The following is a 12,623-nucleotide window of genomic DNA, read 5'->3' on the forward strand; positions in this document are numbered from 1 at the left end:
TGGTACTTTATGCAGAATGCCTAATTGCCTTCTGAGAATCGAATACTGGAAAAATAATTTCAATTAATAATATCCCTAAAAAAATTCCGTTATGCCTTAAAATTTGAACAAAGACCTAATTTATTTTCGTGCTAAATTTGGTATTTCTTTGCCCCCCCCCCCCCATTAAAGCGCGGGATAAATCCCTAGAACGTAGTTATGTGGTTCGTTTCCGTCAGAAAACATCGTGTTTTTGCATGAAACTGTTACCTTTTTTTCTTCCTGCTGTTTGCTTTTTACCACAGTCACACGATTTGTTTCTTTATTTTAAAAGCGAAGAAAGCGTGTTGGGTTGGTAGCTTGGCTGAATGGTCTGAAGACGGCCATATAATCAATGGAGTCTTCGTAGGTAGGTGCAGGTGGAAACTGGATCGTGCAAGAAAGAGATAGGAAGCCAAACTAAAAGCGACTATATAGTGTAGGTTTAGTTCCAATGCGTAGTATTTCAGAAACCTAAGAAATGATTTTGTTGTTCAACAGGAACTAAGACTAATAAGTTATTTGTTGAATTCTTTTGTGTTTATTACAGCTTGCATTTATTTATGGTTGTGTGCGGGATGTATCATTATTTTTTATTACTTTTTATACGATTTAATGAACGTATATTTTTGTTCCATTCAAGTATATTTATATTTTAGGTGTGCATGTACATATATATTGTGTAAGGTAGATTAGATACTAACATTGGGCTTATATTTTGGAAATATCAATATAAGAACTAACATATATTGTAGTTTTGAAATTTCTGTTGTAAGAAATACAGTTATGTATATGCTAAAGATTGAAATTTCCAAGTTTCTCATTATTATGATCCAAAGAAGGTCAAATTTTTTAATGGATTATCATCGCTTACATAACCTGGTAAGAGTCTAGTTTACGTCCTTTTCCTAAGGAATACGTGTCATATATCGTTGGAAAGGTTATTGTATAAGGAATTCAACAAACTAAATCCCAAGGCGAGGAAAAATTTCCTGGAGGAGAAAATTGAGAAAAATCGATGTTGTCCGGATATGCGTGATTGAACGTACTGAGAACATTTTTCGATGATGAATCACATATGTAGGGGTGGAATGAGTGCTAATGGAACCTAATCTAACATGCCTAACCTAACCTCGTAGGCATACATCATTCCCGTGAATGGTTAGTGGGGCTATCGTGAACAGAAAGTGTAAAAAGAAAAACTTACTTATCCTAAGAGATGCCGGAGCACTGGCCATCTGCTATCCTAAGAGATGCTGGCTAGCACGGTTTTGAACGATGCACTGAATTATCACTGGGGATAAACGTATTTTACACTATCTAGAAGTTTTTGGAACCTGTTCTTCTTTAACTCGCATTAACAACGCGGACACAAAGACTAGCATACAGTGTTGTTAAGTCCCATCGGTTACCACCAAAAGGCAAGGCGGAAACCACCAAAAGGCAAGACAGACGTAAACTAGACTCTAGCCGATAACCTATACGTTGAGTTGATTACACCATTTGCATTTGGGTTTTATTTAATTTTCTTTACATTTTTTATGCACACACCAACCAATCGCCAGAGAGGGAAGGCAGACATGTATGCACAAAGGCTTCAAACAGCTGCAAGGATCAACTTAATCATCTCCATAATTAATGCCTTCTAAGCTGTAAATATACAGGAATTCTATGATTGTCTAAAACTCACAGCGTCTTCCCATCCCAGTCCCCAATGGCATAGTGGCATTGCAGTCGCCCTGTACTTGTAATGAAGGGGTCCTAGGTCCGATACTCGGTAGAATCACATAGTGATTTGGATCTGTGCATAATGTGGACTTAAAACACAAACTCAAGAAAACTCACAGGTCCAATAATAGATAGCATTGTTCATTCCATCTCATCATAATAATATATATCTTTATTCAGCAGGCAAGATTCTCTCGGTACTACTTTCGTATAGTGGAAACATCTAGAAATATTTTTTTTTGCACTTTTTTACATTGCTAACGTACAATTCTACATTGCGGAACATTTCTTTAGATGTAATAATGAATTTCTAACTAAAATAATGTATATTTTTTAAATTTACGAGTACTCACTGTTTTTCCTTTTTCTGGTTCTGTAACACACAATATGTGGCCATAGTTTACTGGTTCATCGTGCGTTGTGGCAGTGTTTTATCGATTTGGAGTGTGTATGCAGTGTTTGCAACCTTCTTCACCAAAAAATACATAATTTCGTCCGGATTTCAAATTATGCTAATACCTCGTTAGCCTCACAAACCATTGGAGTTAGCCCCACAAACAACAAACAATCGACGTTAGCTCCACGTACCATTGACGTTAGAACCACAAACCATTGATGTTAGCCCCACAAACCATTAACGTTAGCCCCACAAACCATTGGCGTTATCCCCACAAACAATTTCCGGTAAGGTTAGGTTAGGCAAGCATAGTTTGAATTTTCGAAAAATAAAAAATCTTTCAACAAGAAGGTGTGTTTGGAAACAGTGAAAGGGGGTTACGTCATGAAATGCACAGACCATCCCTGACGTATAGAAACAACATGAATTGCATGTCGGAGATATATTTTTATAGAAAAGAAAAAGATTTCACGCTAAAAAATATTACGTGGCGAAAGAAAACACATTGAGGAACTTCAACGATGGTACAGAAAGTGATTGCCTTAAGTAGTTTCTTCTGTAAAAATGAAGAAATCAGTTTCCACTATATGGAAGTGTTACCATTCTCTCCTTCACAGTTTATGAAAATCATACTATAAGTAGATGTTCGATCAAAGGTACTTTCCTCCATTACATTTTCACCTGCTGTTAAAAGTTCCAGATAATTATTGTTCATAGCAACTGTTTTAAAAAATAATTAATCACAGGGGATGGTGGCATACCATTGCTGTGGAATCGTGGCTAATTTTCTTTTCGTGTCTCTGTGTCTTACATACACTGCAAATTTTGATCTGTTGTAAGGTGAGAAATCAGGCAGTCACTGAATGTCATTTTTATTCACAGTTTATGTCCATAAGGTAGAGGATTTTCCACAGGCCAATTTTGAATTGTAGGTTCTATTGGTTTTCCTTTTTCAATAACTATATTTTTTGGTCCGTGTTCGTGTTACATTTCCCATGACAGCAGTCACTCAGCAGTTCCTGTGCTGCCAATCAGAAATGGAAAAAAAAAAGTTGCCTGCTGGACCTATAAAAGTGAATGAAAGCCGTTGCCGCACCATAGTTGAATCCTAATTTTTTTTATTAAGAAAACTTGTTTTATCCAATGTTAGTGTGCTGCTGTGTAGCTTATTCACAGCCTGGCTTGGTTTCTGCTGGAAAAGTCATGGTCAGCGAGCATGGGAACAGAAATAACAGCGTGTCTTACCAGTCTGAAAATCCTGGAAGAGTCAAGAAATTTGCATTTTACAGAAATGTCAGGGAAATGTACTGTGTTTCTGGAAAAATCAACATTTGTGGGGTAGTGCAGTAAAAGTTTGTTTTTGAACAGAGAAAGAAGAAAAGCAAGGCATTTTAAAAAAATTATTGTGGACAAACTACCATGCGTTCATTTCGATCTTCAGCCGAGAGATCGGGAGAAGTGTGGCGGGCGGCGCTGACGGAGATGCCGACATTTGCGGCCTGTAATGCCCGCTTAATTTTATGGACGTATGCAGACATTTATATAAATATTGCAAAACTAGCACTAACCTGTGTTATAAGAGTACGGTTTTAATTTTAGTAGCTTAGTGGCTGTATGTGCTGATGATTTTGACACGCCCATCTCCTGTGAAACATGGCGTAGAGGTTTGTTTGGAGAACGTTCTAACACTGCACCAATTTCATCGAGTTTTGCTTCGTTTAAAATCCGTCGTTTTTGCTTAGGTGTTTTGAAATTTAACGATCCAGTTTCTCGTAATTTAAGGACAAGATGTCTAACCGTATCTCTATGTGGAGGTGAAACGCATGGGAATTTCTGTACAAATTGCTTACACACGTCTCGACATGAGTCTGTTTTCACGTGTCATACATAAAAATTCTTTGTTCTAACGTGAACCTTGCGGCTGGCATTCCAATCGTCTCACTGACACAACACACATACACACTGCAATAACACAAACAAGTAACCAAAAATAACACTCTTGCGCACAGTACGAAATTAACGCGCTCTTGGTTTACATCTGCTCGCCACTATATTCACAGCTCTGTCTTCATCTAGTCGCAAAGGAACAAAAAACTCGAGCTCTGAGATTTTGGATTGCAAGGAAACTCACGAAAACCATTGACTTTTAACGGTTTCGTCTGCAGCGTAATCTTGATACAGTGTTGCACATTCGAAACCTCCAAACGATCAGCATCAGCACAAAACTCTTTCAAGGATATAAACTTAAGCAGGACGTTACTGGTCAAAACTATGATTAAAATGTTTTATTATCTGTGGCTCTTAACATCGTTTCTAAAGCGTATTTATTTGTGTGATAAATTACAGAAGAACTTTCGCGTGTTATAACGCAGATTAGTGCTCGTTTTGCAATATTTATATAAATGTTTGCATATGTCCATAAAAATAAGCGGGCATTACAGGCTGAAAATGTCGGCATCTCCGTCAGCGCTGCCCGCCATGCTTCTCCCGATCTCTCGGCTGAAGATCGAAATGAACGCACGGTATAATTCAGGTTGGTATATTGACTATTACTGATAGTTTCAGTAGAAATGAAGCCTATATGAAATACTCTAGGAGTCATGTTTTGAATATTTTCAAGTTGAAATCTACTGCAGTGATTGGCTATTGGCATTTTCCACTTCCTTGTTGCAATTTATGGGTTGTGTTGGGTCAATATTAGGATTAATACATTTGTTACTAAATTTTACTATAATTATATATCATTTATGCTATATTTCTATGGTTTTTATTTTAAAAGAAATCTTTATTTATGTGGCACGTATCATGCAAAAAACTGTTCCCTACTGTCCCCATCCAACAGCCAGTTTCCCTTATTACTTTTATACAGGTGAAGTGAATATTCTTAAAGCTTGGTTGTAAGCTTTTAAGATTCTAAGTCAGTTTTAAAGCTAAAATGTAGTGACCTTATGCACGTGTTTAAATATCTATCCCACCATTGCTTTAGTGCTTTAAGATCCAAACACACAGAAAGTGTAGGCAATAACTTCAACACTTTGAAAATTGAGTACATACCAGAAGATTTGTGCAAGTTTAAATAGGCACCATTCATTTGCGTGAAGGAATTTCTCAAACAACTTGGACTAGAAAATTTTGGGTTTTTGTCTGGCAAACCTCGAAAAGTCAGGGAATTTTGTTTTTACAAAATTGTAGACATCCTGAATTCATAGGCCAAATGCAGTTTAAATTTGTGAATATATTTTTTGTATTTGTTTAGTGTTTTTATTGCATTTTTATTTATTTTCAGGAAACCATTTGTCATGGAAGTTTCATACTACAGATGTACTAGTTAGCAGTGATTAAATTGGCAGTAATATATGAAAAGGGAGGCATGTTGTGAATTTTTATGTGTGATCAATGGGGGTCAGAGTAAGTACTCATAGTGTGCAAGTATTGTTATTTGCTGTGCTTATGTATTATCGTATGCATATATGAGGGACTGCACATGAGCATGATATGGTAAATTATTAAACAGAAATGTCTTCATAATGAATTATAAATTATTATGAAGGAAACTGATTGTTGGAGATAAATGTTGGACACTTTCAAATTCAATTCACGCATGTTGCATCATATAGGTTCCGCAACACTCCACCCTTACCGGGCCGCTTCTGGCAGGAAAAACCCAATTAAACAACTAAATAGGCTCGTTAGTACTGGGTTCCCATCCCTTTCCTCACCAGAGTGCTCGGAACCAAAGAATCAATCACAAGCAAGAACTAACTGAATTAATGTTGCAGGGTGATGGCTGAAAACTCGCAGAGATGGGCTTTAACATTTATTTACAATTTAACTATACAAGGCTCGGATTAATTCTCTAACTTGAGCCCCACGGCAGAACTGCCAAGTGGAAGCTAAGCAATGGCGAAACCACCTCGGGATGCTCTTTCTCAAGGGAGGTCGCAGAAGACAGAATATCACACTCCCTTCTGCTATTAGTTTCACACACACACACACACACTGTCCTGTCCTCTGTCAGAGGCCATATTTATACTTCCTCGTCGCATGGGGGAGGGCTGAAAGTTCAAATCTTTTTGGCTCTTTTAAACTACACTGAACCATGGAAGAAACCCAAGCATACAGATTCATACACAATCACAAAAAAGAAACAAAACACAAATACTGTTTGTAACAGTATTATACTTCCCTCACCGGAAAAAAAAAGGGCTTACCCCAGGTAAGTCTGTGTGTTCAATGTCCTGGTGAGGTTTGCCTGAAAGAAAAAAAAAAAGACACTAACACCGTCCACTTCACTTCACTCACTTTACACTTTTCGGAATAAGTTCCTCGGTGCATCCTGTGATCTCTGGAACCGGTGACATCCTTAATTAATCATCGTGAATTCCATTTCCAGGTGTGGGCGGTTGGACATCCATGGCAAGGATGTCCTCTTCCAGGCTGCTTCCTTCTTGTGAGGTTCTGGGATCGAACCTCTTCCCATCTACTCGTAGGGTAGGAGTACTGTCCAGCACGTGAATTCGCGGCACTTCTCTGCCTAATTACTACAGAAAGTGCAAACACTCGCGAGTAAATATGTGCCTCCGAATAAAAAGAAACTTTTAACTAATGGAGATTTCAATAAGAACTGTCTCTTTAAAAAAAACTTCCTAAGCTATGTACCAAAGGAGGTTTACCCAGCTGTTTCCCCCGAAGCTCCATAGGGTGTGTCTGGGTCAGCTGACCATTCTTCCCGGTGCCTTTCATTTCCACCAGAAACCGTAGGTCACGCTTCGGGCATCTTTTCACCTGTTTGTCCACTGCGAATGCAATCAAATCTTAGTTTTCTGACCACGTGCTGTGTTCCGTTCAAAACTTGGCTATCACTCTGTTAACTGTCTTAATTGCTGCTTCTGCGAGATCTGCTTGTGGGCGGTATGGAGTAGTGTAGACAGGTTTGCAGTTGATAGTCTTTGAGTACTTGATGAAACAGGTGGCTATGAAACACACTTTGATTGTCACTGGTAAAAATCGATGGAAAGCCGTAAAGGTGACAATATTTCAACAATGCATTGGAAATTATTCTAGCTGTCACTGTTGTCAAGGGTGCCAAAAATATGTGTCTTGTGAAATAATCTTCAATGAGAAATACGTAGCGATAACACCCCCTAGAACTGGTCGGAAATGGTCCAAACAAATCTCCATACAATTTCACTCCTGGGCGTGGCTGATTGCGACTTCTCACGAATCCCATCTTTTTAGAAAAATCTGGATTGTATCTCAAACAGGTGAGACGTGATCTGCAGTAATCTCTAACATCAGAGTAAACATTTTTCCACGTAAACTGTTCCAAAATCTTGAACAGAGTCTTAGCTGCCCCTGGATGTGCGACGTGAACTTCGTCATGGGATATTCGCAGCACTTCCTGTTTCAAAGAATCCGGTGTCCAAATCTTTTGCTGCTGTCCAAACACGGCAAACATCCCCTTCCCTTCTTCTATGTTTCTGTAGAGAATCCCATCTTAAATGCTCAGATGAAAATCTGAAACTTTCGTGTTCAATTTCTCGTTCAATTGAACCTCCTCTCCCTTAAGGCATGCAATTAATAAAGACAAATATGGGTCCTTCTGTTGCTCTCTTGCCCATAATCACTTATCTTCTAAGTTGATATTGTCGGTTGTTATTTCATTTACTTCCAAGTTCATTGAACTAGATTCTATTGCTGATTGAGTGAAATTGTTGATTTCGTCCCGAGGCTCGGGTGTTATATCTCCAAGGAGTTCAACAGAAGTGATGTCAGGGTTATCTCTCAAAAGACGTTTAAAGAAAACAGAGCAATAAAAGTCTTCATCTTCGTTGTCCTGTCCATCATCATCCAAATTAGATACTGCCATTACACCTTCCTTAATGTCAACTAAGGTTACTTTCTCTCGTTCAGTTTCCTGCGCAGCTGAAGGACGGCAACTCGAACCAGAGTCCTCTCCCTTCTCGAATTCGTGGTGATATTTATATCCACCATCCGGGAGTTTGAAATGGAGATAACCTTCATCCTTCAGGTTGCTAATCGGAATATGATCTGCTTTTTCTTTTGCTTTCCTCGCCGAAAACCTTTTATTTTTCCTGACTTTTTCAGCTCTGGGGGTTTGCAACACTTGTTTGTCACGGTTCTCTTCTACGTGAATGACTGTGATGGACAGATTGTTACTAGTTTTCTTCTTTTTCTTCCCAATTGTGTCAAAAGGAATAATATCGTCAGTTTCATTCAAAAAATCCCAACCATTCAACGCGGGTGCAGTTAAAATCTTTGCCCTGGCCATAAAACTTCTACCGGCGATCAGGTCATGTTGGGATTCTCCAAAACAAAGAATTCCTTTCGGACCCATTGACCATAGAAAGTTACATTGAAAAAGACATGTCCCACAGTTGTTGTTTTCCATTCAGCTTGCTATGATATAATTTTGCCCCCTTTTCTTCCAATTTCCGAAATAAAGGCAAACTCATGCAGAATATATTAGCGCCGGTATCCATATACATTTGGATCTGAATTCCATTTATTTCTCCAAAAACGAAAACTATTTGAAATCTTGCAATTTGTTGAATTACAGACACGTCTCACTGTCGCACCCTGTCCATGACGTTCTTTTTAATCTGAAACAACATCTTTCCTTGCAGCTTTGTGAAAACTTGACAGATGTGCAGTTGATTGACAAACGTAACACTTGCGTTCTTTGTCAGACATTCCTGGGTGGTCAGTAGTCGCTTTTGTCTCCCTCAAAACAGCAGGGGGTTCCTTCCTTAAACTAGAATATTTCGTAGGGCCCAAAATATGTAACAGATCCTCCCCCGTGGTGCCACTCGCCCCTCTAACAGCAACCAGTCCCTCGGACTGAGGAGGTGTGGCACCTCAAGGCAAAGTTAATGATTTCCTGTTCTGTTTCATACTGACGAAATATAGCGTTTTCCAACATCTCCCCCTGTAACTTCAAAGCATATTCATGAAGATCTTTCATGCTGTTGAAATTCTCACTTCCTAATCTCTCACGATACACAGGATTACATTTATGCTGAATAAAATTAACCTTCTCTTCAACTGTAGAGGTGGATTTTGCCCTCTCGAACCATCTATCTATCTTGTGAATATAGACTGCCAATGACTCGTTCTTTAGCTGAAAGCGAGAATCCAAGAATCGCTTTAATTCTCGTTTGTGATCCAACCCATGAAAATTCTTGCGCAACAAATCCTTGAATTGCCCATAGCCTTCAAACGGGCTTGCAAAATGAAAGAACTCCTTCGGCTCTCCTTTTAACGCTAACGGAAGGTGATAAAGCAATAATCCTTCTCCATTTATGCCCAAAAGATCCTTGTATGCATCCAGTTCATCCAAAAAGCTATAAACTTCCATCCCTTTTGTTTCACCATTAAAGGTTGGTAACTGTACTCTAATGTCGTCTGGAAGAATCCTCGGCCTGTTTGTTACTGTAGCATTGTTTTCTGAACCCATTGTTGGCGTCGAACTAGTTTCCCCAATAGCGGACGACAACATAGACTGATCCCTTTTCAGTATTTTGAACCTTTTTTCAGCAACCGTTATTCAGTTTCCCTTTCTTTGCCTGTGTCCTTTCCCACAAAAAATCCAAGAATCGCTTTAATTCTCGTTCGTGATCCAACCCATGAAAATTCTTGAGCAACAAATCCATGAATTGCCCATAGCCTTCAAATGGGCTTGCAAAATGAAAGAACTCCTTCGCCTCTCCTTTTAACGCTAACGGAAGGTGATAAAGCAATAATCCTTCTCCATTTATGCCCAAAAGATCCCTGTATGCATCCAGTTCATCCAAAAAGCTATAAACTTCCATCCCTTTTGTTTCCCCATTAAAAGTCGGTAACTACTCTAATGAAGAAACCCAAGCATACAGAGTGATACACAAAACACAAAAAAGAAACAAAACACAAATACTGTTTGTAACATGGAAATAAATAATCCTTTGTGGTGGTGTACATTGAAATTTATATTACATCTTAACACACACAAATATTCTTGATAGAAGTGTGTTATGTTGCCCAAGCAAAAGTGTTTAAATGTTTAGGAAATTGTTTTATAGATTTTTCTTTCTGTTCAGAAAATAACAAGAATATTAAATATATTAATTCTGTGAAGTAACATTTTATCATGTTGGCAGAAACTACTTGAGAAACATATTGTGGCGATTCTGTTGAGTTGAATAAACCTAACATCTTTTCTGTGTTCAACTTTACACCTTCTCAACTCTTAAAAATGTTGATAAATTATAGTTTTTCTTATTTCGTGTGCAGATTCTTTTAGTGGTCTTTCTTCTCTATATAGCCGCATACCAGATAAAATATTACAGTTGAGTGATTTTACTCAGTTTTCCATACAAGTTAGAGGCACACCGAAAAGAGAACTTATTGGTTAGTAGCGCGACAAAACTTTTGGCATAGGATGATAATGGGGAATAAAATGGTGTGCAGAGTGATAATCTGTAACCGCCTGCATCTCCTGGAACAAGGTGAACACAAGTGGGGGCATGTCTATCTATGAAACCAAAATAAAATATAATCTTTTTGCATCAAGAAGTATATTTTGTACATGCCCATCAGAGACATATTTGCAAGAGGAGCAACATATATGCCATGTGTTACAAATAAAGATGCAATGGTAGCTATTAGAAAATGTCAGACACATACAATTCCATCGCATGTTAATGAGTTGGAAAGACCAGCACTCAAAGCACAGCTGACTGTTGTGTAACGGAGCAGATAATTATGTCACATCACATTTAAACTAAGCTCATGGTGAGCCCTCTTAAGAGCCAATGCCTGCCAGTGTTGTTTGTTTGTTGTTTTTTTTCATTGCTTGATGTGTAGTTAGCACATCAAGTCCTATCTCCGCTGTTTTCTGGCTTTCGAAATAAGCCCACTGCTTCTTTTGAAGTAGCTCCCTAGTCGTCCTTATGATGCTGGGTCAATGCTGAAATTTTTTGGGGATCTCAACAGGAATGAAACCCAGGACGGCGTACGTCAATGGTGAAAAGCTAACCATTTGGCTACTCAAGAGCCTTGCATCATAATTAGGAATGTTTTAAATGACAGGAAGATATGTGTTCAACATTTTACAGAAAAGAAGGAGCATGTCTGTTACATACACCCAAATGCATTTCATGTATAGTTAGGCACAGATTCATACTGTGACGCACTTGCCTGTTCTTCATGTTGTGTGTAATATTCCTTAATGTTATGCTAGTGCTACCATGTATCTGCTTAAGGTGTGAGATTCAACTGTGCTTGCAGTGGTGTCTCCCACAAAGCATTGCCTTGATGATGTGTGCATGTACAATTTTCAGTACCTAATGCCTCTTCTGTGATGTGTATGCTGTTCCTTATGTAAACATGTCTCTGGCAGCCCCCTTCAAAATATGTCTCTCTGTAATGTGACATTATATTTACAGACAGGCACTACAAGTTGTTTTGGCTCTGTCGGAGGAGTTTCAGGCACTTGTGTATAAGGATTCTGCGCACGTCTTACTTTTGTCCCATTATGGTCATGTTATGAAAGTTGAAGCGGGAACTTCATAAGTAAAAAGCAATAGTTTTGCTTAACTTTGGGCCCCGTAAGAAGCGTTAAAACAGCCCTCCCTCTTAGTAAAACAATACATCAATATTAAGTCCTTATAATAAGAGTAATTTAATTAAAATTAGTGAAATTGTAAATGTTTATCTTTTTCTTTCTTTCTCATAGTAGTAGATTGATGCATCTAAATTTCGTAGCAATTGTTTTTATTTGGGGTTAAGTGCATTCAATTGGTGTTTGTACTTTCAGATTAGATTGAAGTGGCTAAGAACTTGTTGTTGTGACTGTAACCATGTCTGTGGCATTTCTGGAATGCCCATGCCCATGCACTCACCACCCTCGCTCTGACACTGACAACCACTCTATTCAGGATTCTGGTGTCTATCGACCACTAGTAAGCTTTCTTCTTGCTATGCTGGAAATTTCTTTAGGTTGTTCTTACGTAGGTTTTCTTATTTCTTTTTTAGATTATTTCTGTATATTTGGTTGAGGTTCAGGTTAAGTTAGTGGAAGCATGTGGGCATGTTTGTTTTTTGACTTTGGTACATGGTTTACCCAAAAATAGCTTTTCTGAACTTCATTACCATAAATTTTGTAAGTATTGCTTGCACTTCTTTTTTCCTTTTTGTAAAAAGCTTTTACTTCACAGCTACAGAAGTTGTAATTTCTGCCAAATGATATTTTATAGAATACTTCAGATGCCTGCCAATATTTCATATTCTGGAAGAATAGAATCTGCTTAGAAATATTGCTAGAGCATTCTTGGAGATTTTTTTGTACATTGCATGCACAGTAGGGCGTGTCATTTAAGGACGGAAAATTTTCTTTTGCGAATTTGCTCAATGAGGGGTTCTGAAAATATGTTATTGGACATGAGGAATCCAAATCAGCAATTATTTTTATGACTGGTTGATG

The 12,623-nt window shown here is 38.2% G+C and overlaps 1 protein-coding gene across 3 annotated transcripts in view; it reads left to right on the forward strand.

Annotated features, from left to right (window-relative positions):
• The first annotated feature begins 312 nt into the window (after positions 1–312).
• Positions 313–12,623, forward strand: part of LOC146000315 (STE20-related kinase adapter protein alpha-like) — a 33,692-nt gene continuing 21,381 nt past the window's right edge. The window contains exons 1-3 of one of the 3 annotated variants that reach the window (XM_083137826.1): positions 313–388; positions 5,430–5,551; positions 11,958–12,102. In XM_083137826.1, the coding sequence (XP_082993952.1) occupies positions 12,001–12,102 (102 nt within the window). In that variant the 5' untranslated portion in view covers positions 313–388; positions 5,430–5,551; positions 11,958–12,000. Of the gene's footprint in view, positions 458–5,429; positions 5,552–11,957; positions 12,103–12,623 lie in introns of all 3 variants that reach the window. The other 2 variants (XM_083137843.1, XM_083137835.1) reach the window with 2 other exon arrangements.

Source organism: Lepisma saccharinum, chromosome 1 (assembly GCF_977018435.1).
Source record: "Lepisma saccharinum chromosome 1, izLepSacc3.1, whole genome shotgun sequence".
In the NCBI taxonomy this organism is placed as follows: Eukaryota; Metazoa; Arthropoda; class Insecta; order Zygentoma; family Lepismatidae; genus Lepisma; species Lepisma saccharinum.